At 42.4% G+C, this 25,212-nt stretch overlaps 2 protein-coding genes across 3 annotated transcripts in view; both read right to left on the bottom strand.

Annotated features, from left to right (window-relative positions):
* The window catches only part of cep57l1 (centrosomal protein 57, like 1), a 59,939-nt gene extending 38,110 nt beyond the window's left edge, over positions 1 to 21,829 (bottom strand). Inside the window, exons 1-6 of one of the 2 annotated variants that reach the window (XM_080192878.1) lie at positions 21,731 to 21,829; positions 17,819 to 17,981; positions 12,798 to 12,965; positions 10,346 to 10,467; positions 4,048 to 4,204; positions 2,394 to 2,564 (exon numbers count right to left, since the gene is read on the bottom strand). In XM_080192878.1, the coding sequence (XP_080049004.1) occupies positions 2,394 to 2,564; positions 4,048 to 4,204; positions 10,346 to 10,467; positions 12,798 to 12,965; positions 17,819 to 17,981; positions 21,731 to 21,829 (880 nt within the window). Of the gene's footprint in view, positions 1 to 2,393; positions 2,565 to 4,047; positions 4,205 to 9,294; positions 9,683 to 10,345; positions 10,468 to 12,797; positions 12,966 to 17,818; positions 17,982 to 21,730 lie in introns of those variants that run through there. The other variant, XM_080192879.1, reaches the window with a different exon arrangement.
* Positions 21,830 to 24,182: 2,353 nt separating this feature from the next.
* Positions 24,183 to 24,593, bottom strand: LOC145345612 (histone H3-like). The gene has a single exon (XM_080193445.1). It carries the CDS (start codon positions 24,591 to 24,593, stop codon positions 24,183 to 24,185), a length of 411 nt encoding a protein of 136 aa, XP_080049571.1.
* Positions 24,594 to 25,212: the final 619 nt, after the last annotated feature.

Here is a 25,212-nt window from a genome sequence, read left to right as displayed (position 1 = left end):
TTCCCAATATATCACTATTTAAAATAATACTCTGGCATTCCGTTTTCCCTACTGAAATGGATAACCTCACACTCATCCACGATGTACTACATCTGCCATTTATTTGCCACTTACTCAATTTATCTAAATTGCCTTGAAGCCTCTTTACTTCCTCCTCATCACTCAATTCCACCTAGTTTTGTGTGATCAGTAAACTTGGAAATATTACAGTTGATTCCCTCATCCAAATCACTGATATGTATTGTGAACAGCTGGGGCCCAAGCACTAATCCCTTTGGGGCTCCATGAGTCACCACCTTCCACTCTGAAAAAGACCCATTTATTCCTACTCTTTGTTTCCTGTCTGCTAACCAATTCCCAATCCATGCCAATACATTACCCCCAATCCCACAAGCTTTACTTTTGCACACTAACCTCTTATGTGGGACTTCATCATAAGTTTTTGAAAATCCAAATATACCACATCCACAAGTTGTCCCTAATTTATTCTACTAGCTACATCCTCAAAAACTCCAGTGGATCTGTCAAACATTATTTCTCTCACATAAATCCATGTTGACTTTGTCTAATCCTATGGTTATTTTCTAAGTGTCCTGGTATCACATCCTATATAATAGGGAAAATGCTAGAACCTGCTACTGATGTTAGGCTAATGGTCTGTAATTCCATTTTCTCTTTCTTTTTTTCACATTTGCCAATTTCCAATCTGCCAAAACTGTTCCAAAATCTAAGAAGGTGACAACCAACATTCCACTTTTGCTTTCTACTTTTCTATCTTTGCTCCCCACTCTTCTGTGTCCTGCTCAGATTCCTATCTCCTTGCCACTCTAGTTGAAATCCTTCCCCACAGTAATACTGAATATCACTGAGGATTAAGGGCTCTGGTCCTGCTGGGGCCCAGCTTTTACAGGTTAGTACATATATCACAAAATTAGCTTTCAGTTACAGCAAGCAATTTATTGCCTGGGGTGTTTAAGGTATGGAAGTCTTGCTATACAGGATTGGTAAGATTGCACCTACAGTACAGTGTACAGTTTTGGTCTCCTTAAGAAGGGACACACTTGTGTTGGAAGCAGAACAAAGTTCATTAGGCTGATTCCTGGGATGAAGAGGTCATCTTATGAGGAAAGGTTGAGTAGGTTGGAGTCATTGGCGTTTTGAAGAACGTGAAGTGATTTTATTGAAATATATCCTGAGAAGGCTTGGCAGGATAGACGCTGAGAAGATTTTTCCCTACATGGGAGAAGTCTAGAACTGGGGGCCACAGTTTAAAAAATAAAGAGTCTTCAATTTAAGATGGAGCTGAGTGGATTTTCTTCCTTCAACAAGTTGGTAATCTTTGGAATTCTCTTTCCGGTGAGCAGTGGATGCTGGGTCAGTGTTTATGGCTGAGTTGGACAGATTTTTGATTGACAACGGAATCAAGGGTTATAAGAGACAAGCAGGAAGTGGTGTTCAGGCCACAATCAGATCAGCCATGATCCTGTTGAATGGCAGAACAACTCAGAGGCCACATGGCCTACACCCACTCCTTTTTCTTATGACTTTATAATCTTATAATATTACCATGGCTGCTGTTCACTATTTTTTAATAATAGCTGATTCCCAATTGCTGACAACAGGGAACCAGCAGTAATTCACCTGCCTGCTTCATCAGCACAGAAATGGGATTAATAAAAATCAATAAAAAGCAGCTAGCTCAAAAGCACCATTTAAAAATAGAACAATGAGTAATATTCCTATTCTTCAATTCCTCTCCTCTTCAAATACTTAATAAATCAAGAACAATTTAACCACAAAACACTACACAACAAACACATCTGGGGATCTGACAAACTGCACCAATGGAGTAAAGTAATTAGCACTCTCAGCCCTGGCACTTCATCTGAAGGGTTGGATTAATAGGCACTGAGGAGCAGGTCATCTCATCTACCTTCTCAATGAGGACACAAGATAAAGGGAATTTCAGAGCTGTTCCATCTCCCTATCCTGCTTCATGAAGAGGAAAAAAAATGCTAAAGCAAGACTCTATCCCAACATTCAAAACAAGGGAAAGGAATCTGTTAAATCCATAAGATAAGACAAATAGTCTATTAAAAACTGTCAGCTTCTCTTTTCACCTTTCTTTCCTGCTCTCTGACCACTTCCATTCTGTCATATCTAACTGCAATGAGGGAGTCTCTTCACCACATGACTGCAGGAGTTCATAAAGGTGGCTCATTACCATTTCCTCAAGTTCAATTAGGGATGAACAATAAGTGCTAGTTTTGCCAGTGACAACTGCATTCCATGAATGAATAAACTGAGCAAGGCATTGCTTGGATTAGTGGCCAAAGCTGATGATATTTTAAAAGTCCAAAACAATTGCATGAAGAAAATCTAACTACTTTCACCATTTGATACTCCTGTCTTGATGTTGGTGTTCTTTTTCTGTTCTTGCTCCACGGTACTTTTGTATTGAAATGATTCATTGGTCAGTTTTTGCATTTTCTTTTCAGCTTCTGCCCGCTCCACTTCTAAACACTGAATCTTTTCCTGAAGATTTTTCAAAGCAGAAACTATAGCTGGACAGAGAAAAAATATAATCAATTAACGGTGAGAAAAACAGAGGTTAGTGTGTCTGGGATTTGAATCTAGGCTAGATTTGAAGGGATGAAATTAGTTTCGTTCTCAACTAAGTTCTCAATGTGGAAAGTTTCACACTACTCCTAATCTAGAATTAATTTCAATTAGAGAAGTCACAGGATGGTTGGTACAATAAGGGTAACATTCAGAGATTGGGCCAGCATAGAGCGATTTCATGTCTTCCATAAACTGGAAGCAGTACCTACAACAGTTACAATCAATCATCTTAGATCAGAGACAGGTAAGTGGAGATTTAATGAAGGTGTTCAAAATCACAAGAGATTTTGAGAGTAAATAAAAATAAACAGTTTATACTGGCATTAAGGTTGGCAAGCACAGTAAGAAGTCTCACAACACCAGGTTAAAGTCCAACAGGTTTACTTGGTAGCACAAGCTTTCGGAGTGTCACTCCTTCTTCAGGTGAGTGACTTTAACCTGGTGTTGTGAGACTCCTTACTGTGCTTACTTCTGTTCAATGCCAACATCTCCACATTAAGATTGGTAATCAGAGACGCAAGTTTAAGACAATTGTCAATTAATCAGAGGGGGAGACACAAGAATTATTTCCTGCAGTACTCTGTGATGACCTGGAATGCAGGCCTGAAAGGGCAGTGGAAGAAAATTTATTAAATTAAAAAAACAATTTGACAAATGCAGAGCGGGGTGGAATGTGAGGAAGGTTTTAATAATAAAAAACCAAATCAATTGGTCTGGAACTCGCTGCTTAGGAAGGTGGTGAAACCTGAGTTAATGATTTTGAAAGAAAATTGGATGGGAGATTGAGGGCATTGGGATCAGAGTGGGAGAATGGGACTGACTGGTTGTTCTACAGAAAGCTAACTCTATGGGCTGAATGGTCTATTTCTGTGCTATAATGATTCTATACACTTAAATGGGTAAAATTTGTACAACGATGGGGAAAGCACAAGGGAGTGGCAATAATTGGATAGTTCTCTCGAACAGCTAGCACAGACACAATGGGCCAACTGGCCTCTTTTAGTTCTGCATGGTTTTATGCTGGAATGCATTGCCTAAAAAAAAATGTGCCACTCCATAATCACAAGAATTCCACCCTTTCATGACTCTAAAACTGAAGAAGAATCCACTTGCCACTTCTCTGCTCACTCACTAACTAATTTAACCAAATCATTGATATAATTCTGGAATTGACAGCAAATCCTCTTCACTATCAACTACATGGCTGATTTTTGCATCATCTGCAAGTTTCCCAATCATGGCACCCACATTTAAGTCTAAATCATTAATATATACAACAGCAAGAGTTCCAACACTGACACCCATGGAACACCAATGGAAACTGTTTTCCATTTACAAAAACACCCATTCACCACTACTCTTTGTTTCCTGTTACTGACCAATATCAAAAAAAAGAAAAATCTTTTTCCCTATATATAATTATACCTTTGCCATTGGCAGCATGGCTAATCACATCAGCTTCATCGCGGTTTCTTGATCTAGTAACAGTCACATGATGAACATCAAGAGAAGTTTGTTGAATGTTCTCCAAGCTAAGCAGTGGACTTCCTCCATAGCCACGTTTGGATGTAGGTTCCATACTCTGTAAATGTGAAAGTTTTCTTTTTGAATCATAAACAAAAACAATTCTGCTGATAATTATTAACAGAAAAATCAAGTTTGCCATCATTTTAGGTATAAATATTTAATTATAGTGGCAAGATGTGAAAAAGAATGTTCTCTCTTATCCTGGAGTTAAGTGAGAGATTTAATACCCACTCCAATCAAAATCCACAAAGTTGTGTATTTTCGCGACAGTGAATGATAAAAATAGATCTGTTGTGATTAACTGCTCAAAATAGAACAGTAGCCTCCTTGCAGATCAACGTGTAGCTATAATTTTTGGAGTGGAGTGGCTTTTAAACAGTTAACAGATTCCATTTTATTGTACCTGAAATGTAGAAAAAACTCCGAAAATTGGGTACATAATTTGTGGATAATTAAGTAAGATGACCTAAGGTTTGGTTGATGAAATGTGTTTTAAGATGGTTTTAAAAGGAGTGGACAGAAACAGAGAAGTTTAAAGACGAAGTCCCAAAAGAATCTGAGGCAGCCAAAGGCACTACCACCAAATCTAGAGAAAACAGGGATGCATAAACGACCAGAGTTAGAGGACTAAACGGATATTGGGCCAGATCATGATGGAACAGGGCCACCATGCACTGCAAATTAGACTTTTTCTTAATTTACTCTCTAACTTGCTGGAAGTGCAAGCTTACAATAGTGAGGCGACAGCAATGGGCATTTGGGAGCTAATGAAACAGTCCGACCAACACACTGATTTAAGATTAAAAAGGAAGAGGAACAACAGAATTATTAAATAGGTGGAAGGTTTAATCAGAAACAATAGTTAAAGTTATAATTTTCAAATTATAACAAGGCATAAAAACAAAGTCCAGGTCACAGAATGATACAAATAAATACTAAAATAATTAAAAGGAGTTACAGGAGTGGCAAATAACAATGGATTAAATTAAAAGGTGTGAGAAAGACGGCATCACAGCAGAAGGACAGGTTAGGGTCTCTTCCAAAACAAAAACTTTTCTATATAGTTAAGAGGTTATAACATTACCGAGACATGGCTGTGAGCCGGTCAGATTGGGAATTAAACATTCCTGGTTCGAAGGTATTTCAAAAGGTTGAGCAACTGAATGGCCGGGGGGGGGGGGGGGTGGGGGGCAACAGTTGTTTTAATGGGAGGCTTTGCTCTTCCTAATCTATATGAAAATTAGAGTGTATGAATGGTTACTTGGTAGTACAAAACTTGAGGACTACCGAAAAAAAAGACACATGCTGTTGAAACTTTTCATTTGGTGAACTGAAACAAACAGCATGTCCCATTTGCTGTTCACAATTGACAAGGTACCGACTGTACCCAATCAACGCACACTTACAAAACTCAAAAAACAGTATTTCCAACATTAGCGACGATTTTGCAATTGGATAACGTTTGCTGAACAATCTTAAGTGTGCTTAGAATCACGCTGAACAACAATCTAAGAGTATCTGTCGGGCTTGCAGCATGACACTCTTGCATGTGCTAGAAGCTACATATATTCTGTTTTTGCAAGAAAGGGCATGTACACATTGCACCTGTTTCAACTAAACAAAATAGGTGATAGCCATTTTCTAGTTCATTCTCCAGGGAAATGCCTTGACCAGAGTCAGTCTACGTGGTTTGAATTTAAACAAAGCTTCACAGTTAACTGTCAGTCATCAATTAAGTGATGCATTCTCGACATATGAATGAGGAGCAATAGGCCACTCAGCCCTTCAATGCTGCTCTGCCTTTCAATAAGATAATGGTTGATCTGACTGTATCCTCAACACCACATTTCCACCTACCCCCAATAACCCTTTGGCCCCTTACTCATCTAGATTCTACCTAGCTCTGCCTCAAAAATATTCAAAGACTCTGTTTCCACTGCCTTTTTGGAGGAAGAGTTCCAAAAACTCAACATTCAGAAAGAGAAAAAAAAAGCTCCTCGTCTTTTAGTTTTAAAACAGTGACCCCTTAATTCTACATTCTCACATAAGAGGCAACATCTTTTCCACATGCACTCTGTCAAAACTCCTCAAGATCGTATATGTTTCAATGAAGATGCCTTTCTCTCTTCTAATCTCCAGTAGATTCAAGCCCAGCTTGTCCAATCTTTCCTTATAAGCAACTCTTCCAATCCAGGTCTTAGTCCAGTAAATCTTCTCTGAAATGCTTTCAATGCACTTACAACCTTCCTTAAATAAGGGGATCAATACTTCACACCATACAAACATGGTCTCACTTGTGCTCTGTATAACTGAAGCATTATCTATCTTTCCTCTTACAATAAATTACAACACTATTAGCTTTCCTAATTACTTGCTGTATCTGCATACTAACCTTTTTCACTTATGCAGAGGGATATAAGTGTCCTAGTGCATTATCATAATTCTTTAATCTCTCACCATTTAGATAAGATGCTTTAGATCTTTGCCCACTCACATATCTATATGTTTGTAGCCTCCTAATGAACTCTTCACAACTTACTTTCCTACCTTTGTGTCACCAGCAAATTTAGCACCAATACCTCCAACCAAATCATTTATATAAATTGTTCAAAGTTGAGGCTCCAGCATTAATCCCCATGGTGCACCACTTCTCACATTCTGCCAACCAAAAAATGACCCATTTATGCCTATTTTGTTTCCTGTTATCTATCTTCTTTCCATGGCAATAAATGACACCCTACACCACAAGCTTTTATTTTCTGAAAATGTGGAACCTTATCAAATGTCTTTGGGGAGTCTAAATACAGTACATCCACCAGTTTCCCCTTTATCCTATTACTTCTTTAAATAACTCCAATAAAATGATTAAACAAGATTTTCTGTTTACAAAACCATGATGGCCTGATCACCTTGAACTTCTCCATGTACCCTGTCATAATGTCTTCTCCATGGCAATACCTCTTCTAATCAGAGCCCACTTGCCAATCAATCTGCACTCTTTTTTAAACAAAGTATATATAAATTGTCATTTTCTTTACATTTGGTACTCTCGTAAATTGTCCTGAGTGCAAGATGAAAAGCTTCAATAATGTGTTTTAAGATCAGAGTAAGTTCAAGCCAGAAAGATAGCGAATTTCTCCCATGCCTTCATGATTATTTTCTGGAGCAATATGTCCTAGAAACATCAAGAGGGCAAGCTGTATTAGATTTAGCAATAAATTAATATTTAAAAGTAGAGGAGCATTTAAAGTTTATTTATTAATGTCACAAATAGACTTACATTAACACTGCAATCAAGTTACTGTGAAAATACACCACACACTGGCACCTGTTCAGGTACAGTGATCACCGGATGGAATGCATCCGAGGGTTCTGAAAGAAATGGCGGAGGTTATAGTGGATGCCTTGGTGGTTATTTTCCAGACGTCGCTGGATTCCGGGGAAGTGCCGGAAGATTGGAAAACGGCTAATGTTACGCCGTTGTTTAAGAAGGGTGCCAGGCAAAAGGCGGGGAATTATAGGCCGGTTAGTTTAACATCTGTGGTAGGTAAAATGTTAGAATCCGTCATTAAGGAGGAAATTGCGAGGCATCTTGAAGGGAATTGCTTGATAGGGCGGACGCAACACGGTTTCATTAAAGGGAAGTCGTGTCTGACAAATTTACTGGAGTTCTATGAGGATGTGTCTAGGGCAGTGGATAGAGGAGAGCCGGTGGATGTGGTCTTTCTGGATTTTCAGAAGGCGTTTGACAAGGTACCTCACAAGAGGTTATTGCAGAAGGTCAGGGGACATGGAGTTGGGGGTAGGGTGTTAGCGTGGATAGAGGATTGGTTGTCAAATAGGAGGCAGAGAGTGGGGGTCAATGGGTGCTATACGGATTGGCGGTTGGTGACTAGTGGGGTGCCCCAGGGGTCAGTGCTGGGGCCTCAGCTATTTACCATTTATATAGATGATCTGGAGGAGGGAACCGAGTGCAGGGTGTCGAAATTTGCTGATGACAACCAAGATTGGGGGAAAGGCAAATTGTGCGGAGGGTGTGGAGAGTCTGCAGAAGGATCTAGATAGGCTGGGCGAATGGGCCAGGAAATGGCAAATGGAATTTAATGTTGGCAAGTGTGAGGTGGTCCACTTTGGTAGGAAGAATGGTAGGAAGGACTATTACTTACGTGGCGAAAAACTGCAGCAGGCGACGGTGCAGAGGGACCTCGGGGTCCTTGTGCATGAGTCGCAAAAACCCAGCTTGCAGGTGCAGCAGGTGGTCAGGAAGGCGAATGGGATGCTGGCCTTCATAGCGAGGGGGATTGAATATAAAAGTAGGGAGGTCTTGCTGCAGCTGTATAGGGCATTGGTGAGGCCGCAGCTGGAGTACTGTGTGCAGTTTTGGGCGTCGCACCTGCGCAAGGATATTTTGGCCCTGGAGGGAGTGCAGAGGAGGTTTACTAGGCTGATACCGGAGTTGAGGGGGTTGAGCTATGAGGAGAGGCTGAATAAACTAGGCTTGTACTCGCTAGAGTTTAGAAGAATGAGGGGAGATCTCATTGAGACGTATAAGATGATGAATGGGATGGATAGGATAGAGGTGGAGAGACTCTTCCCGCTCAAAAAAGACAGTAGGACTAGGGGGCACAGCCTCAAGATAAAGGGGAGGCGGTTTAGAACGGAGTTGAGGAGGAACTTCTTCACTCAAAGGGTGGTGAATCTCTGGAATTCTCTGCCCGTTGAAGTGGTGGAGGCTGCCTCGCTAAATATTTTTAAGAAGCGGGTTGATGGGTTTTTGATAAGAGAGGGGATTAAGGGTTATGGGGAGTGGGCGGGAAAGTGGAACTGAGCAGCGACAGATCAGCCATGATCTTATTGAATGGCGGGGCAGGCTCGAAGGGCTAGATGGCCTACTCCTGCTCCTATTTCTTATGTTCTTATGTTCTTATATTAATATGAAATTCTATGTTAGGGTTGAAAATGAGCAACACAGCACCAAAGTTACTAAGATTCTAGATATTCATAAGACTAACTTTTGTTATCGTTGCAGTTACCACCAGTAATCACAATCAAGTAGAGAGAGAAAAAAAAACCAAAATCAGAACAGTCTGTACCTCAACTTCAACTTACACATTCATCAAGACAATAATATGTACAGATACAAACCTTGCTTCGGAGCTAAATTTCTGCTTTGAAAATAAGACCCGCAGGGAAATAATAGTTTGCTATAAATGTATTCTAGAATCAGATGTAACTGCCTTGGCTGCTGCTTTGCTGTGTTTGGTTTCCACGGACGCGCTGGGACACAGGGCTGTTGATGGTTTTTAAAAGTCCCTCCAGTTGCTGCTCCTCCTCCTCCTCCCAGCTCCAGCACTGGCTGAGATGGCGGCTCGCTAACCACAGTCTGGGGGAGGCTTTGTCAATGTTTTCACCAAACAGTATGTCTCCTCCCCGCTCAAAGACAAACAGCAGCAGAGGATGCAAGTCTCTAAATCTCTTCAAGCTCCAAATCTCCCCCGGCCCCAATCGGCCTCTGTCTCCTAGCAACCTGCTGACCCGCCCCTGCCCCCGCCTGGGGGGGGGGGGGGGGAGGATTGGACTCTGACAAGGAGCAGCAGAGAAAGTACAAGATGGTCAGTCTGGTCCGTCCCTTTCCTCCTCCTCCTCCTCCTCCGTCACCACAGCTGGTCGCCGGCTGTAACAACACAACGTTGTTGTTGCTTATGTCCCTTTTTTTCTCTAACCTTTTTGACATGATTTGCGTTAGTGAATGCTTCGATGCTGTGCTTAATTATTATTCGCAATTTAAAGATTCTAGTGTGAAGAATTTAGAAGTAGCATTGCAATTGCTAATGCTATTTTCAGGTCAAAGAATGTCCCAAGTGGTCCCCTCACAGAACTTTAAAAGTTGCTGTCGTGGCAGGTTTGACAGCGCTGGAGGGGCTCAGTAACTGTAATCAGAAGTCTTGGGTTCAAGTTCCATGCTATAATTTAGGCTGATATTGAAGGGTAGTATATTACAGACTGACCTACTGCAGGTTATGAGAGACTGCCAGATTTAATTATGATCTGTGGAAATTTTGCTACTTAATTGGTTAATAACAATTAACCAGTTGTTTAAATAAACTTTTTTAGAAGTTTATTATTGTTCATAAAGTTATGAAATCTTTCCAAATAGGCAGAACACAAAACATTCAACAAACTTCATATTCCTCACCTCTTTCTCTGGCACTTTGTTTGTTTCAGTATCTCCATTCTTCAATTCATTTATCATATATTCTAACTGCATTTGCAGGAGTGAACAGTTGTCTGCAGCAGTTGACACAGGGACAGATGGACCTGAAGAAACCATAAGAATCAGGGCTTCAGAAATACTCTATCAGTTCTCGTTGTTTGCCTTGTATCATGGCCTACCAGGTGATTCTACTTTTTAACTTTTTATTATTCATAAGAACATAAGAAATAGGAGCAGGAGTAGGCCATCTAGCCCTTCGAGCCTGCCCCGCCATTCAATAAGATCATGGCTGATCTGTCGTGGCTCAGTTCCACATTCCCGCCCTCTCCCCATAACCCTTAATCCCCTCGCTTATCAAAAACCCATCAACCCGCGTCTTAAAAATATTTAGCGAGGTAGCCTCCGCCACTTCAACGGGCAGAGAATTCCAGAGATTCACCACCCTTTGAGTGAAGAAGTTCCTCCTCAACTCCGTTCTAAACCGCTCCCCCTTTATCTTGAGGCTGTGCCCCCTGGTCCTACTGTCTTTTTTGAGCGGGAAGAGTCTCTCCACCTCTATCCTATCCATCCCATTCATCATCTTATACGTCTCAATGAGATCTCCCCTCATTCTTCTAAACTCTAACGAGTACAAGCCTAGTTTATTCAGCCTCTCCTCATAGCTCAACCCCCTCAACTCCGGCATCAGCCTAGTAAACCTCCTCTGCACTCCCTCCAAGGCCAAAATATCCTTGCGTAAGTACGGCGCCCAAAATTCGTCATCTGAATGTTGAGACTGAATAGCTATCTTAACTTTATTGTTATAAACCCTGATTAGAAAGATGCCCCAATTTATGAAGTTATGCCTTATGTACTTAAAAAGTGGAAAAATTAACGGGCAAAAAGCAGATCCTGCTTCAATTCTGATTTCTCAGTATTTGTGTTCTTTTCCTTCTTGTTCTCTATGGATGATGTGTTGCACTGCAAATAAATGTTTCAGCTGTCCAGTGATTCAATATGTGAACAGTACTAACACAGTCGTTTGCTGATGGGCATCCACTTTTATGTTCCTTAGACAAATGAAAGAGCAAAGAGGTAGGTAGTATTTTTGTCCCCTTTCGTGATATTAAGCTGCATAATTGATTTCACTGATTATCCCTACTGGGGTCACTCAGTGATTAAAATGGAGGTTTGGCATTTCCACCGGGTGTGTTTGACCCATTTAAGTAAGATTTTAATCTATTTAAAATAAAATAAGTAATGGCTGTGTTAAAGAAGTGGAAATGGTCGAGAGTTTCAAGTTTCTACATTGTTAAGAAAGCCTACCAGTGCCCCTACTTTCTCAGAAGGCTAAGGAAATTTGACATGTCTGCTACAACTGTCACCAACTCTTACAGATGCACCATGAAAAAAATTATTTCTAATTGTTTCATAGCTTAGTATGGGTATGACTCTTGCTCTGACTGCCAGAAACTACAAACGGTTGTGAATGTAGTCTATAACGCAAACCAGTCTCCCATCCATTGACTCCATGCACACTTCCCACTGCCTTGGAAAAGCAGCCACCATAATAAAGGACTCCACACACCACAGACATACTCTCTTCCACCTTCCTCTTGATTTGATTTGATTTGATTCAGTTGGTACATGATCTCAAACTTTTATATCTTTTTCCTGATGGAAGGAGATGGAGGAGATTCACCAGGATGCTGCCTGGGATGAAACATTTAAGTTATGAAGTGAGGTTGGATACGTTTGGGTTATTTTCATTGGAGTAGAGAAGATTGAGGGATGACCTGATTGAGGACTACAAGATTATGAGGGGCACAGACAGAGCGGATAGGGAGTAGCTGTTCCCTTCAGTTGAAGGGTCAGTCACGAGGGGACATAGGTTCAAGGTGAGGGGCAGGAGGTTTAGGGGGAATCTGAAGATCATCTTTTTTAGTCAGAGGATGGTGACAGCCTGAAATGCACTGCCTGGGAGGGTGGTAGAAGCGGGTTGCCCCACAACCTTTTAAAAAATGTCTGGATGAGCACTTGGCACATCGTAACATTCCACTCAGGGCTATGGGCCAAGTGTTTGTAAATGGGATTAATTGGGAGGTCTGGTGTTTCTCGTGTGTCGGTGTAGACTTAATGGGCTGAAGGGCCTCTTCTACACTGTATGATTCTATAGTCTCATAGGACCCCTGTTGAACATATGAGCTGCATGCCTCCTTCTGACAAGCACCTCAGATGTCTGAAAGAAACATGCACCATATGACAATGGGCAGGAAATTAGCATGATCACAGCATTAACTTTAACTCCTCTATCACCCTTTCCTTGAGGGTGGGGTATTTAAAGATCTCCCCTTATTAATTAGATACACATACTTTACCTCAAAATGCAAGCTTGCTGCTGCTCTATTTTTATTGCTTTATTAAAAAAGAAAAAATATTCAGTATTTTTGCTCACAGTTAATAGCTGTATTATTGATGCTGGCAATTTCTTTCTTATTGGGTTCTTGCTCATAAAACTGTACGTATTGAACACATTCATTGTAAAGATGCTTCATGTGCTGCTCAGCTTGCTTTCGCTCCACCTCCAGTTGTTGAATCTTCTCTTGAAGACTCTTCAAGGCTGCTGGATATTAGCAAAGGATAGGTGAATTCCACATGGAAGCTTTATATGTGACAATGCTTATCCAGTTTTCACCCAAGAGTTTATTGTGAAATCAGTTTGTGCCAATAGAATGTGACATAATGCGTCAAAAGTTTCAACTTCAGACAGGACTGATAAAACAGGATCAGCTACTCTTTCACCACTAACCAGCACCACATGCTGCTACACAGACCCCACCTCCCACATGCACACCCCTACACATACCCCTCCCCCCACACACACACCCCCTCCCCCACACGCACACCCTACACACAGGCACCCCACACGTACATATGCACTCCACACATACACACAACCCCCACACACGTACCCCACACATACACACACACACCACTCCTCCTCACACGCACACCCCTTACACATACACACCCCACACATAGACACACATCCCACACATACACGCACACACCCCACACATACCTCACACATATACACATACCCCACACATATAAGCACACACCCCACACATACACACATACCCACACGTTCACACACCCCTCCCCCCAACACACACCCTCTACACACACATACCCCACACATACACACATCCCATCCACGTATACACACCCTGCACACACACACACACACACACACACACACACACGTACACACATATACACACACCCCACATTTACACACACACATCCCACATATATACACACCCCACACCCAGCTCCATAACCTCTAGGCCGTTTGTCTATTTACTAAAGCCACAAATGATAACTTTCGATGCTTAGAATCAAAAGTGTTCTTTGGCTAAACAAAGAGCCTGAGAAGTGTAATGTCTTCTTTTAACAACAACATGGTGTTCTTTTTATGTCAGCAGGGACAATATTACCAATAATGTACTTTTTAAGCAAAAAAAAGTGCCTAACGTGGGAATTTGAATCCTCCTTTGCAAAGTCATAGGCCATTAATGTTTCAATGCTGTGGCATGCTTCATATTGGATAGTGAGCCAAAATTATTCCATTGGCAACCAGGATAAAACAAGAGGTTGTGTCTCAAGGCTGAGTCCAGAACCCACTGAGATCAAAATCAGGTTGCAAAAGGAAAAATGCATCCATTTGATCAATTAAATCCCTTTGATGCCTCCACTGAGGATTCAACACAGTATGTAGAACATTATTTTAATGGAATAGCAGAGAAGAAGAAGAAGAAGCAATTCTTTTAAGCATATGTGGAATCCAGGCCTACAATCCAATCCATAGCCTTCCATCTCCAAGCATCATTCACAAAAATAGTGGATTTGGTGAAGGCACACAATCATCCAAAGTTCTCAGTCACCCAAAGATGGCACAGTGGTTAGCACTGCTGCCTCACAGTGCCATGGACCTGTGTTCAATTCTGGCCTCGGGTCACTGTCTGTGTAGAGTTTGCACAATCTCCTGCATCTGAGTGGGTTTCCTCTGGATGGTCCAGTTTCCTTCCATACTCCAAAGATGTGCAGGTTAGGTTGATTGGCCATGCCCAATTGCCCATTAGTATCGGGGGACTAGCAGGGTAAATACATGGGGTTGCAGGGATATGGCCTAGGTGGGATTGTTTTTGGTGCAAACTTGATGGGCCAAATGGCCTCCTTCTATATTATAGATATTCTATGATTCAAAGTGTCTTAAGTTTAATCCCATGGAGAGAATCCATCGCAACTTCAGAACACAAATATCATGGTTCATCAGTTGGGTGGGAAGCTGCAGTCAGCAGCGGTGCCAAAAGTGAAGATGTCAATTTTAAATGGGCAGCAAATCATAGAATCCCCACAGTGCAGAAGAGGGTGTTCAGTCCATTGGGACCACATTGGCTCTCCAAAAGATCATCTTACCCAGCTCCCCCCCGCTCCACCCTCCACAGTAAATGGCTAAACCTTAGAAGCATTAACATACAGAGGGATCTAGGTGCACAGGTCCACAGTTCCCCGAAAGTGGGAACAGAAGTGGATAAGACGGTCAAGAAGGCATATGGCATGCTTGTCTTCATCAGTTGGGACATTGAGAATAAACATTGGCAAGCCATGTTGCTGCTGCATAGAACTTTAGTTAGACCACATTTGGAATATTGCATACAGTTCTGGTCACCACAGTACCAAAGAGATGTGGAGACTTTGGAGAAAAGGTATACCAGGATGTTGACAGGTTTGGAGGGTATTAGCTATGAGGAGAGGTTGGACAAACTTGGTTTGTTTTCAGTTGAATCTTGAGAGGAACTGCTTGATAGAGCAGACGCAGCACGGTTTCCTTAAAGGGAAGTCGTGTCTGACAAATTTACTGGAGTTCTATGAGGATGTGTCTAGGGCGGTGGATAGAGCAGAGCCGGTGGATGTTGTCTTTCTGGATTTTCAGAAGGCGTTTGACAAGGTACCTCACAAGAGGTTATTACAGAAGGTCAGGGGGCATGGAGTTGGGGGTAGGGTGTTAGCATGGATAGAGGACTGGTTGTCAAATAGGAGGCAGAGAGTGGGGGGTCAATGGGTGCTATTCGGACTGGCGGATGGTGACTAGTGGAGTGCCCCAGGGGTCGGTGCTGGAGCCTCAGCTATTTACCATTTATATAGATGATCTGGAGGAGGGAACCGAGTGTAGGGTGTCGAAATTTGCTGATGACACCAAAATTGGTGGAAAGGCAAATTGTGCGGAGGGTGGGGAGAGTCTACAGAAGGATCTAGATAGGCTGGGCGAATGGGCCAGGAAATGGCAAATGGAATTTAATGTTGGCAAGTGCGAGGTGGTCCACTTTGGTAGGAATAATGGTAGGAAGGATTATTACTTACGTGGAGAAAAACTGCAGCAGGCGACGGTGCAGAGGGACCTCGGGGTCCTTGTGCATGAGTCGCAAAAACCCAGCTTGCAGGTGCAGCAGGTGGTCAGGAAGGCGAATGGGATGCTGGCCTTCATCGCGAGGGGGATTGAATATAAAAGTAGGGAGGTCTTGCTGCGGCTGTATAGGGCATTGGTGAGGCCGCAGCTGGAGTACTGTGTGCAGTTTTGGGCGCCGTACTTACGCAAGGATATTTTGGCCTTGGAGGGAGTGCAGAGGAGGTTTACTAGGCTGTTGCCGGAGTTGGGGGGGTTGAGCTATGAGGAGAGGCTGAATAGATTAGGCTTGTACTGGTTAGAGTTTAGAAGAATGAGGGGAGATCTCATTGAGACGTATAAGATGATGAATGGGATGGACAGGATAGAGGTGGAGAGACTCTTCCCGCTCAGAAAGGATAGTAGGACTAGGGGGCATAGCCTCAAGATAAAGGGGGGGGGGCGGTTTAGAACAGAGTTGAGGAGGAACTTCTTCACTCAAAGGGTGGTGAATCTCTGGAATTCTCTGCCCGTTGAAGTGGTGGAGGCTGCCTCGCTAAATATTTTTAAGACGTGGGTTGATGGGTTTTTGATGAGAGAGGGGATTAAGGGTTATGGAGAGAGGGTGGGAATGTGGAACTGAGCCACGACAGATCAGCCATGATCTTATTGAATGGCGGGGCAGGCTCGAAGGGCTAGATGGCCTACTCCTGCTCCTATTTCTTATGTTCTTATGTTCTTATGAATGTTAGAGGCTGAGGGGCGATCTGATAGAAATTTACAAAACATTGTGAGGCATGGACGAAATGGATAGTCAGGTACTTTTTCCCGAGGGTTGAAATGTCAATTACTAGGGAGATAGATGTAAGATAAAAGGAGAAAGTTTAAAGGAGATGTGAGTGGCAGGTTTTTATACACAGTAGTAAATGCCTGGAATGTGAGAGGAGGTGGCAGAAGCAGATACAATATCAACATTTAAGAGGCATCTTGACAGACACATAAAGAGGCAGAGAATAGAGGGATACAGACTGTGTGGAGATAAAACGTGTTTAATTTAGAAAGGCATCATGTGTTGGCACAGGCTTTGTGGGCCGAAGGGCCTGTTCCTGTTTTGTACTGTTCTTTGTACGGTACAGAAGAAAGCCAAGACTTTTTAAAAATTCTTTCATGGGGTGTAGGCATCGCTGGCTGGGCTAGCATTTATTGCTCATCCCTAATTACTCTTGAACTGAGGGGTTTGTTAGGCTATTTCAGAGGGCAATTAAGAATCAACCACATTGCTGTGGATCTGGAGTCACATATAGGCCAGATTAGGTTAGAACAGCAAATTTCCTTCCCTAAAGGACATTAATGGACCAGATGGGTTTTTATGACATCAACATTAAGACTTTTGATTCCAGATTTATTTCACCCTCTGTCATGTTGAGATTCAAATCCAGGGTCTCCAAACTGGTCAATGACAATACCTCTATGTCATTGCTTCACCAAGCTTGGCACTGGCTCTTTTGTAGAACAATCCAATTAGACAGGCTTCTTTGTTGTGTCCCTATTTCCCTAGTTTTTCTCCTTTGAGTTTTTATCTGGTTTTGAATGCTACTATTGACTTCTTCTACCTATCAGCCAGTACAATACAAATCCTAATTACTCATTGTGTATAAAAGTATTTCCTTGTATTGCCTCTGTTTTCCTTTTGAATCATCCTAAATCTGTGCCGTCTAGTTATTGACCCAACAGCCATTGGGACTGGTTTCTCTTTGTTTACTGTATCTAAACCATAGATCATAGAGCCCTACAATGCAGAAAGAGGCCCTTCGGCCCATCGAGTCTGCACCGACCACAATCCCACCCATTGCACCAGGAGTTTCCATTCCCACCTACTATGGGTCCAGCAATTCCCACCTGCTGTCAACAAACCTGTGGCCGGCCTGTCAAATGTTCCGTCCCCTCCTCAGGGATTCCTGCCATGGGTAGGATCTGAAAATCCACCTGAACTTAAACTCTTCATAAGCTTTCCTGTTTTAAAATACCTTTATTGTATGCAACTGGATGCATCACAGTGCGTTTCAATTCAGTGGAATGCACATGTTGAGAAGCTGATCTTGGCACATGATCTGCCCCTACAGAAACTTTCTCCAAATTTGCATGCTGAGAGAAATCTCCAAAGACATGTTTTGATGGAGGGTCTGCTCTCTAAAGAGATATAATGAATTAATTTAAATTACCTGTCCATTATAAGCCATAATTTGTAATTGCATTTTGTAGAAATTATTTTCGTTCATACATGTCATCCATAGAACTTGGGTGAGCACAGTGGTTAGCACTGCTGCCTCACAGTGCCAGGGACCCGGGTTCAGTTCCAGCCTTGGGTCACTGTTTGTGTGGAGTTCGCATATTCTCCCCGTGTCTGCGTGTGTTTCCTGAGGGTGTTCCAGTTTCCTCCCACAGTCCAATGATGTGCAGGTTAGGCAGATTGGCCATACTAAATTGCCTCTTAGTGTCAGGGAGATTAGCAGAGTAAATATGTGGGGTTTCGGGGATAGGGCCAGGATGGGATTGTTGTTGGTGCAAGCTCAATGGGTTGAATGGCCTCCTTCACTGTAGGGATTCAATGATTCCATGAATTTCAGCTCAAAGGCATGTTGATTTCTGAGGGTGTTGCATTTTGAGGGTCTACTCTATACTTATAGCTCTGGATTATTTAAATTCTTATATCTTACACTAATTTCTTGGACATGATCCAGTCCCCTGTATCTTAAAGAGTGTCTGCTCTTGCCTTGAAATGTAGGCAAGCTCTCAGTAACATGTCTGGGGTCACAAACAAAAACCTTTCTTTGCTTTTTGATTTCAAACAGCTAGAATTTTTTTACCTCTACAAGGTCTCTCTCCAGCCCAAAAGTGATTGGTTGTAATCTCATCATTCAAATATTAACCATTTTGTGAAACAAGAAATAAATTAGACATTAGTGAACTAGCTGGTTCTTTTTAAACAAGAAATCCAACAGCTTTTATGAACAGATATTTATTTCCAGATTTTGTTTAACAAAAGTGACTTGTTGGGTGGGAATTTCTGACTGCGCCCGTCCCAAGACCAGAAATTCTCACCCGAGGTCAACAGACCCTTAACTGGTCTGCCAAATTTTCAGTCCCGCCAGTTACAATTCCTGTTGCAGGTGGGAGCAGAAAATTTCACCCCATGTCTCAAATTGCTATGGGAGTTAAAATTCACATTCTCTGGATTATTAGTCCAACAACGTAACCACGTAATAACTTGGTACTGAGAGGATTTTGAAAAAAATCCATACATCCACTACCAGCGCTCAGCCAAATCTCCGTTCACTGCAGCGGGACCGGAGAATCCCAGCTGTGGGTGACATCGGAGATTCCGGCCCTGCATTTTGAATCATATAAGGTAAATTTAGTTAAAAAATTGTTTTTCATGATTTAGAAATGTGTTTGACAACTTATTTCTGTAAAGAAAGGGAACAAAAACATCCTGAAAAATGTCTCACGCATTCCTCAGGGTAACTGGAGACGGTTAATAAATTTAGCCTTACCCACATCCTGAAAGCAAGTTCATTTTGTTTCTGAACTCCTGGCCAAAGTTGATTTAGTGGAAAACTGGAATTAGGTCACATTCTTACTATCTCATCTGTTTCCCCCAGGAAGATCAAAGTGGGTAAAAGGGGGAAAAAAATTACGTGATAAAATCCCCAAAACAAACTGCATCGCAATGTGAAGAGAGCGGCTGTGTGCATATTTGCATATCGCTTATCTTAATTTATCTACTTCAATTTGTTTTTACAGTGAATGCAACAAATTGGCAGAATAATGTATACAGAAGAGTGCAAAACAAAATGTGCAATCATAGTTATTTATACATTGAACCAGCGTATTTCCGGTGGGGTTGAACAGAGTAGGTCAGAGGATATGGTGAGTCTCTTAACCTTTGTCTCTCTTTGCGGTGTCTGTTTTTCTTTGCTTCCACAACTTTCTCTTCCTCCTGCTTCTGTGCGCATTGCTTTTGACTTCTCTCTTGTCTTTCCCCTTCTGTTTGATTTTATTTCTATCACTTCCTGTCAGTTTGGAATGAGGTGTGATGTGGTGGCGAGAGACGGGGAAATTCCGAAGTCTGCAAGCATCATTTTCCAGTAGCAGGTACTGAGAAAATATGGCCTGTGCGTTTTGTTGCTTTCCTTCTCATTCCCTCACCCCAGTATTCGTGACCCCCTTTATTCCTTAACTGTTGTTGCGTCTTATAACCATTCCTCTCCCCCACTCTACTGACTGTCACCACATTGCTCTGATTGCCAGTTCGTAACCCGGACTACATCGAAACAAAAGCAGGAGTAGGCCATTTGGCCCTTTGAGCCTGCTCCACCATTCATTTTGATCATGGCTGATCATCAAATTCAATATTCTGATCTCCCCTTCCCTCCATACCCAGACTGTCTATTGAATCTGTGTATCCTTCCTTGGTACTCAGGTGTCTCAGATTCACTCCAGCTTCCAAGTACTTCCCTAACCTAAAACAGGCCAAGTACTTCCCTATGACCTTTCCTACAGAAATGCCTTTCTAAAGGGACGCGTAATAAATGCTGGTCTGGCCAGCGACCACCACACCCCTGCCCCCCCACCAACATCCCGTGAACAAATCATAGAACCGTACAGTGCAGAAAGAGGCCCTTCAGCCCATCGAGGCTGCACCGAACACAATCCCACCTAGGCCCTACCCCCATATCCCTACATATTATACCCACTAATCCCTCTAACCTATGCATTTCTGGACACTAAGGGGCAATTTCTTAGCATGGCCTATCAACCTAAGCCACACATCTTTGGACTGTGGGAGGAAACCGGAGTACCCGGAGGAAACCCACACAGACACAAGGAAAATGTGCAAACTCCACACAGACAGTGACCCAAGCCGGGAATCGACCCAGGACCCTGGAGCTGTGAAGCAGCAGTGCGCACCACTGTGCTACTGTGCCGCCCAAATAAGAACAACACCCCTGTTTCACCCTTAACAAATTAACAAACTTGACAAAATTGCGGGGTGAAGTATGACACATATGTCTAGAAATAAAGTTAATTTATTTGCTTCACAAGTAGGCTTTAACATTACAATGAACTTACTGTGAAAATCCCCTGATCACCACACTCTGTTTGGGTACACTCAGGGAGGATGTAGTGTGGCCAATGATCTAACCAGCACATCTTTCAGACTGTGAGAGGAATCTAGAGCATCAAGCAGAATGATTATTAATGGTGATGAATTGGGAATAGAATGTGCACTAAAGAGGTCTTGAGAAAGGACAGGGGTCAATGTGAAGGAGAAGTAATAAAACATATATGCTTTGAAAAGGGCTAGCAACAGAAACCTCTAGCATTATAACTAGTAGAGCAGTTGCAAACCATACAAGGTGAGATATATCTAACCACACAATTCAGAGTCTCTGCAGGAGCGGCACCCAAATCTTTGAACATGGAATCCAAAAAGGTTAGCACAGAATAAATTATTTCCTTCAGGAGAGCGAGGTCTCCCTCACATCTATGGCCAAAAAGCAAATAAAGATTTTTCTTTCCAACACATAAACTTGAATAAAGATCTGACAAAGAGTCAAGTTATCGGGATTCCACCCCTCCCACCCCTGCCAAGGTAGTTTTATGATAACCCTCCTGAAGTGATTTGCTGACTATCCCACCCAAATCTCGCACAGTGAGGCAGTTTCTGAAGTTCAGTTTCAAAACCTTCACAAAGGCAGTTTCAAATCTTACCCATTCTTCTGCTTCTTCCCCTAGTCACACTTCTGTAACCACCAATCTCTGACATGAATCTATTTATATTGTGTTTATAAGATAAGACTTTTCTTCTGCTTAGCTCATCATTTTTAGCCGCACTTACTGTTTTGCTGTGCAGTCATACATTTGATGGTACCTACATGATTGACATCCATGCCAATATTTCGGACACACTTTGGGGCCATGTGCATTGTTGTGTTGCAAGAAAGAAGCCCTAGGTGATCACTGGTGGGAGGCATAACCTATTCAGAGGAAGAAGCTAAACTAAAGGCCACAGACATCACGTGCCGTCAGGTAACTGTGGTACACTTAAACACAAATGCTATTTAACAGTTCTGTGTTGGATCATTAATGAGCCACTGTGATGTATTTAGTTACATTTATGACGCAATAATCAGACTTGTAACGCCATGGTGTCATGGAAGTTGCCTCTTTGAATCTGTTATATTTATTAATTGTTACATTGTCTCAAAAATCAGAATTCTTGGAAATCATTGACTCATTGAGTAGCGCAGCACAAAATGAACTTTTTCAAAAGAGTTCCCAGATTATCCCGAGAATAGAAGCAAAATGCCACAGATGTTGGAAATCTGAAATAAAAATAGGAAATGCTGGGAAATGGGAATTGGGAATTCACATGGGAACTGGGTTGAACCCAGTTGAGGTAAACCTTAATTAAGAAAAAAGGCATACATGTCAGAAATGCCATTTTTGAAGGTGGCAGCATTGGAACAGGTGTGATAGAGGTGGAGGAAGTGGGAGAATAGAATGGAGTCTTTTCAAGAAGCGTCGTGTGAAGAGGTAACTACAGTTTAGGAGCCAGAGAGCTTCTAATTAATTTTTGTGGTCAATCTATCACCAGAAATGGGTACAGAGAGGCCAAGGAAAGGATGTGTCAGAGATGGACCGTGTGAAGGTGAGAGGGGATGGAAATTGGAAGCAAAATTGATAAATTTTTCCGGGTCCAGGCAAGAGCATGAAGGGGCACCAATCCAATTATCTGTGTAATGGTTAGAGTTGTGGGAGTGGGTCTGAGTAGGACTGGAACAAGGAATGTTCCACATAACCCATTAAAAGACAGGCATGGTAAGGGCCCAGTAGGCTACCCATAGCCACACCTTTTATCTGCATGTGTGAGACAAGTTAAAAGAAAAATTGTTAAGTGAGAGAACAACAGCCAGGTGATGAAGAATGGTGGTAGATGAGGATTGTTCAGTCCTCTGCTAAAGTGCGATCTCACCAAGGCTGTATACAACTGCAGCAACACTTCCTTATTCCTCTACTTAAATCCCCTTGCAATAAAGGCTGACATACAAGTATGTCTTCTCTATTCTCCCCTCTGTCATAACTCTCCTTTGTATCTACAATGCTCTTTTGTGTCTACAAGCCATATGGCTTCTTAGTACAACATCTCATTTCTTTCCTGTTGGTGGTATTACTCCCAGGTCCAAGGTTGTCTGGTCACATTTTAGGGGACATGGTGGCAGAGTGGCAAGGATCAGTATTGCCACTGGACCAGTAGTCCAGAGGCCTAGGGTAATACTCTGTTGATGTGTGTTCAGATTCCATCATGGCAGCTGGTTGAATTTAAATTCAATTATTAAAATCTGAAATTGAAAGCTAGCCTCAGAAGTGATATCATGAAACCATCTCTTATTATTGTAAAAACTAACTTTGGTGCACTTATGTCCTCCAGGGAAGGAAATCTGCCATCCTTATCCAGCTTGCCAGTATGTGACTTCAGCTTTGCAGGAATGCAGTTCTCTTTTCACCACATGCAAAAATAGTCTATAGTGAGCCATTCAGCTCAAGGGCAGTTAGGGAGGTGTAACATTGTTGGTGTTGCCAATGATGCCCACATGCCAACAAAGAATAAAACAGAAGGCTAGTATTTCTTATTATCCAAGAAAATTACAATTGATCCCTTTACAATTGATAAAAACTCTCAAAAGTCCCTTTCAAACATTCTTAAAAGCAGTTTTCTAGATATTTCAAAGAATTTACAAATTTTCCATACTGTACTGCTTAAGGCTAAGTTCATCACACATAGCCTTAAGATTTCAATAACTTTCATTTGGACCAAGACTCATCCTACAATGGCACAATAGTTAGCACTGCTGCCGCACAGGGCCAGGGACCCGGGTTCAATTCCAACCTTGGGTCACTGTCTGTGTGGAGTCTGCACATTCTCCCTGTGTCTGCATGGGTTTCCTCCCACTCTCCGAAAGATATGCTAGTTTGGTGATTGGCCATGCTAAATTCTCCCTCAGTGTACCCGAACAGGCCCTGGAGTGCGGTGACTTGGGGATTTTCATAGTAACTTCATTGCAGTGCTAATATAAGTTTACTAGTGACCCTAATAAATAAACTTGAAGATGATTAAACAGTAGTTTCTAAAATCTGGAGACAGGAACTCTGCGGCATTCAATTATGTGTACAATACATTAGTGCCACCTATTCACATGGAATTAGTTTATACTGCATAATTGTTAACGAGCCCCATGGGATGCTCCCCATTCCAAAGTAATTAACACTTAGCAACTGCTTAACTCGACTAATAGGATATTTATATCTATGTACGTAACATCAGGTTCAAGTGCGCTCCCCACAGATGCGCCGGGCCAGGTGAATGTCCTGAGGCATGATAGTGACCCGCTTGGTGTGAATGGCGCACAGATTGGTATCCTTGAAGAGCCCCACCAAGTAAGCCTCACTGGCCTCCTGCAGGGCCATAACGGCCGAGCTCTGGAAGCGTAAGTCAGTCTTGAAATCCTGGGCAATCTCCCGCACCAAGCGCTGGAAAGGCAGTTTGTGAATCAACAACTCAGTGGACTTCTGATAGCAGTGGATCTCCCACAGGGCTACAGTGCCAGGACGGTATCGGTGAGGCTTCTTCACACCTCCAGTCGCCGGGGCACTCTTGCGAGCCGCCTTGGTAGCCAGCTGCTTGCGAGGGGCTTTGCCCCCGGTGGACTTGCAAGCCGTTTGTTTGGTCCTGGCCATTTCCCTTCACTCTCTCTTGCTACGATTCTATCGACGTTCTGTCTAATAGGATATTTATTGACATGAAAACATCTTGACCTCCATGGCATTGGATTCTCAGAGGGAGAAAAATTATGAGCCATTGTTTATTATTGCTATTCACCAACCCATGTCTTCAGATGTCATTTGACAACAAGATCAAGCTTGGCTGTGATGGTACCTATGGTTGAATTGTTCACACAGTAAGAAGTCTCACAACACCAGGTTAAACTCCAACAGGTTTATTTGGTAGCAAAAGCCACTAGCTTTCAGTGCGCTGCTCCTTCGTCAGGTAAGTGGGAGTTCTGTTGCAAACAGGGCATATGAAGACACTGACTCAATTTACAAAATAATGGTTGGAATGCGAGTCTTTACAGCCTCTTTACAATGGGAGTGGAGAGAGGGTTAAGCACAGGTTAAAAAGGTGTGAATTGTCTCTAGCCAGGATAGTTAGTGAGTTTTTGCAAGCCCAGGCAAGTCATGGAGGTTACAGATAGTGTGACATGAACCTAAGATCCTGGTTGAGGCCATCCTCATGTATGCAGAACTTGGGTATCAGTCTCTGCTCAGCAATTCTGTGTTGTTGTATGTCGTGAAGGCT

This window comes from Carcharhinus amblyrhynchos, chromosome 7 (assembly GCF_965287045.1).
Source record: "Carcharhinus amblyrhynchos chromosome 7, sCarAmb.v2.hapA, whole genome shotgun sequence".
Taxonomy (NCBI): Eukaryota; Metazoa; Chordata; class Chondrichthyes; order Carcharhiniformes; family Carcharhinidae; genus Carcharhinus; species Carcharhinus amblyrhynchos.
This window is presented reverse-complemented; position numbering and strand designations above follow the sequence as displayed.